Here is a 4,385-nt window from a genome sequence, read left to right on the forward strand (position 1 = left end):
ACACACACACACACATATATATATATATATATATATATATATATATATATATATACTAAGTAAATATGAATAGCAATTTGTTACACTTGTGTATATTTCGCCGATTAAATCTCCATTCAAGTAAAAAACGCACCACCACCACCTGTTCGCAATTCCGCATGCGGCTCACGAGTGTTTTCAAGAATATACCATACTATCCGCTTTCATTCAGCCCTAAAATTGAAATTAAATGCATACGAAAGCAATGTGAATTTTTCCACGCAAGGTGGAACTTTTGGACTCATACCTTGAATTAAGTTGCACTTGGACTACCGAGAATTCCAATATTATACTGGGCCATCGGTAGTCTAGACCATTTATTTGATCATTTGTAGTTGAACGGTCACTACTCGAGCTAACACATACATGGTAAGCACCAATTGACGTTGTCATACATGTATTTCCCCCCTGGAGGCCTTCAGTTTCATCAGCTTTCCGATCATAGATCAAACGTGTAGTAGACTCCCGATCATTGGTAGCTATCTTTCCAAGGCAACACTCCGTGTGGTTGAAAGCGGCTGACTGTTTGTAGATTTGAATCCGTGGGAACTTTACGTCAGCGTAGTCGAAATGACTATCGTAGTTCAACAGACTATTGCTATTAACAAACAGAAATATGAGACATACAATAGTCAACGAACTGCACGCCCACCACACACGTAACGCCATAACCACTCTATTCAATCTCGTTTCCGTCGTACAGCGCACAACTCTAACTTGACTTCACCCTTTTGTTGTTGGCATTTATATTTACATTTTTTCATAAAAGAAATAAAACACGTCTCCGACAGTGCAAAAAGGCAAAAGCGTGACAGACAGACGGAGATGTCAATAAAATCTGGAGGGACTTCAGAATACGCCTTCAGTGATAAAATTTAGTGAATAAATACAATGTCGCACAAATTAAAAATAAATACCATAGAAACAGCTCAGTGAGTTGATTCGCGCTTTTTGACGGGTACAGTATTTGAGAATTCAAGATTCGATGTTTAAGATCCATTAGAGTACACAAATAGGCTCTGCATATGGATTCGAAATCCGGAGAAATCATGTGATCAATTTGTCCTTCGGACAATAGTTCGATCAATTATATTATGTTATATCTTCTCTAGAGGGTCATGATCAATTATATTATGTTATATCTTCTCTAGAGGGTCATGATCAATTCTTCTCTTGTGTCCGAGTCTCTGAACTTCTGGAGTCAAGTCTCAACTCTTGAGTCTGAGAGACCGAGACCGTCTCTCAACTTGTGCTTTTTCTTTTTTTATAAAAAAGTTCCAAGTCTCGTCAAAGGTTGGAAGTTGGAGTTGGAAGTTGGAACTTTGAAGCAACCTCATAACGTTTCCCGTTAGAATGTAAAAGAAAGAAAAAAAAAGCAAAAAAGGGTTTACGTTAAAAGTTTATCCTCTAAATATAGTATACTCTACATATTTTATAAATATTTTCATATAAAGGCAATATTATGTTTGCTTTGTTTTGTTTTTGGCATATTTACGTATTTGGTTTTGTTTTTCAACTATATATAGAAAAACCAAAACAAAACGGAACAAATAAACCATAGTCTGGCCCTGGCGGCCCTGGGTTCTATTTTAATTTTAAAATAAGAACAAATATATATAAATGTCTCCTTCGTTTTCTTTAAAAAAACAAATAGTGAAAACAAAAACAAAATGAATATTTAGAAGGCAAAACAGAACAGAGAGTATTTGAACACAAAATGCCAAAGGCACACATAGGAGTAATATTTATTTTGTTTTTATTTTTATAAAAACAAATCCCACAATATTTTAGTAGGGTAGGCTATGACAACAAACCCTATATTATAAAAAATATATATTGCGCCCTCGTTCCCCCAAGAGTCTGAAAATTCCCTGTTGTTTTGCTAATCATCTTTGGATTCCCTGATTGTCATTGTACGATTTGAAAAGCGTTTTATTTGACATTCTCTTGGCCGTTACTCATAGTAGTGGACGCTGCGTTTGTATGACTTTATTGGCCATTCTTATCTATCTGTCCCATCACATCTGCCTTCAGGTCGACTAAAGTATGGCTAGCGCCAGACAATCGTTTAGTCGTATTCCCTGTAGTAACAAATGCTTGGTAGCAAAAGCGCCCCGCCGCGATTACAGGCAGTGGGTTTGTTCCAACGATCTTTCGATCTTTCATCAACAGATTATTTCGCTTGAATAGCGACAAGGATCTTATGGTCTGTTTATACTACCTTCGTCCAAACATCCAAATTAAGCCAGAATTACAATGCTCCCCAGTAGCCTCGCTTGGGCCAAATACGCTATGCGTATATATCATCCAAAGGGGACTTATGGCACTGGGCTACCAAACAAGGAGTTGTATGTATCACTACTTGTTGGAAGTAAGGAGCAAGCACACCCACAGGGATCAAACACTCTGAGTAGTGAGTTTGCACCGCCATCTCCCATGGCGACCACCGACTGTCTATCCGTCGGTTCCCCAGCAGGGCGGTCCGTGTAAACGCATCGATCCTGTGCTTCTGGACACACACCGGTGCATATACAGCCATTTATACATAAGGGTGTCACGCAGATTGATTGGGAGCGCATGTGTTCAACGGTGATGTTCTCAGTCGCTATAACTGTGCCATAGACTGGTCGATAGTCGGCGTGACGGCTCCCCTAGTGTGTTGACAACTTGGAACCCTAACACAACACGGGTGTCACGGCCAGTGACAGAAGGGTGTCAAACGTTGGCCCTTCTGCAAGCCCCTGCATACTATCCCTGATGACTCCTTGACGAGACGCTTTGGGTCATCACAAAATACCATTCGTGTAGTACTGCGAAGAACGCGGGCAGAATGTTATGTGAGTACAGAGTGCAGAACATCTCCCACTCAGGTGCAACAAATCAACTGTGGCAATCTTTATTTTTGGAACAGGCAGATACAGTTCAGTAATATTCAAATAAGCTATAAATAGCATATACAGAGGGTGGGTGCGATTACAGAAAAAATATGCTATACAGAGTGTGGGTGTGCCTACAGTACAATATGCTATACAGAATGTGGGTGTGCTTACAGTACAATATGCTATACAGAGTGTGGGTGTGCTTACAGTACAATATACTATACAGAGTGTGGTGCGCTTACCTGGTAGTTATCATACAATACAGTGGACATGGCATCCAGAGACCTGTCCACCAACCCATTCACCAGTAGTTTGAGATTGTGTTCAGTCTCGGAGTGAAAAAATCTGGAGACGATGTGAAGTGCAAGTGAGTCGTTGTCTATTAAGTATACAGGCGATTTCGTCAGGTTGAAAAGTTTAAAACCGTAAGCCTTAGACCCTCAACGCGACTCTAGACCCTAGACCCTAGACTCTAGACGCTAGACGCTAGACGCCAGACGCCAGACGCCAGACGCTAGACGCTAGACGCTAGACGCTAGACGCTAGACGCTAGACGCTAGACGCTAGACGCTAGACGCTAGACGCTAGACGCTAGACGCTAGACGCTAGACGCTAGACGCTAGACGCTAGACGCTAGACGCTAGACGCTAGACGCTAGACGCTAGACGCTAGACGCTAGACGCTAGACGCTAGATGCTAGACTCTAGACGCTACACTCTAGACCCTAGTTGTGCAAGACTTCGATTCAATCAGTTCCGGGTAGAAATGGGCGAGAGAGTTCTGAGGTCTCTTGTGCGAGACATATTCTGGGGTGAATGAGATCTCTAGTGCCACACCAATGATACTCCGGTGTGGGCCAACAAATGTCAAGACGTTCGTAGATAGCAGACACAAGCGTATGAAGACTAGTGTAACATCGTGCACTTCTCTACGCAAGCGCCATGTCCTGACACGAACACATTCACAGCCCACCAATACAAACAACCCCACGTGATAGCTATCGGGAGACGTGCAGGAACGCAGACGCCTTGTTTGCGATAGTACTAGTACAATGCGACAAACCTTTCCTTCATCAACCGACGGCATTCGAGACCCGCCACAAAGCACGGCAAATCAGAACCTGCAGAAACACATATCATATCAATACGCAAATCAGAACCTGCAGCGAAACACATATCATATCAATACGCAAATCAGAACCTGCAGAGAAACACATATCATATCAATACGCAACTCAGAACATGAGGAGATACACATATCATATCAATGCGCAAATCAGAGCCTGCAGAGAAACACATATCATATCAATACACAAATCAGAACATGAGGAGAAACACATATCATATCAATGCGCAAATCAGAACCTGCAGAGTAACACATATCATATCAATGCGCAAATCAGAACATGAGGAGAAACACATATCATATAAATGCGCAAATCAGATCATGCAGAGAAACACATATCAT

The 4,385-nt window shown here is 41.5% G+C and overlaps 1 protein-coding gene across 1 annotated transcript in view; it reads right to left on the bottom strand.

Annotated features, from left to right (window-relative positions):
* Nucleotides 1–1,919: 1,919 nt before the first annotated feature.
* SARC_08419 (hypothetical protein) overlaps nt 1,920–4,385 on the bottom strand; it is a 9,583-nt gene continuing 7,117 nt past the window's right edge. The window contains exons 8-10 of the mRNA XM_014297611.1: nt 3,981–4,038; nt 3,161–3,263; nt 1,920–2,849 (exon numbers count right to left, since the gene is read on the bottom strand). Of these exons, the coding sequence (XP_014153086.1) occupies nt 2,826–2,849; nt 3,161–3,263; nt 3,981–4,038 (185 nt within the window). The 3' untranslated portion in view covers nt 1,920–2,825. The remainder of the gene's footprint in view (nt 2,850–3,160; nt 3,264–3,980; nt 4,039–4,385) is intronic.

This window comes from Sphaeroforma arctica, assembly GCF_001186125.1.
Source record: "Sphaeroforma arctica JP610 unplaced genomic scaffold supercont1.755, whole genome shotgun sequence".
NCBI lineage: Eukaryota > Ichthyosporea > Ichthyophonida > Sphaeroforma > Sphaeroforma arctica.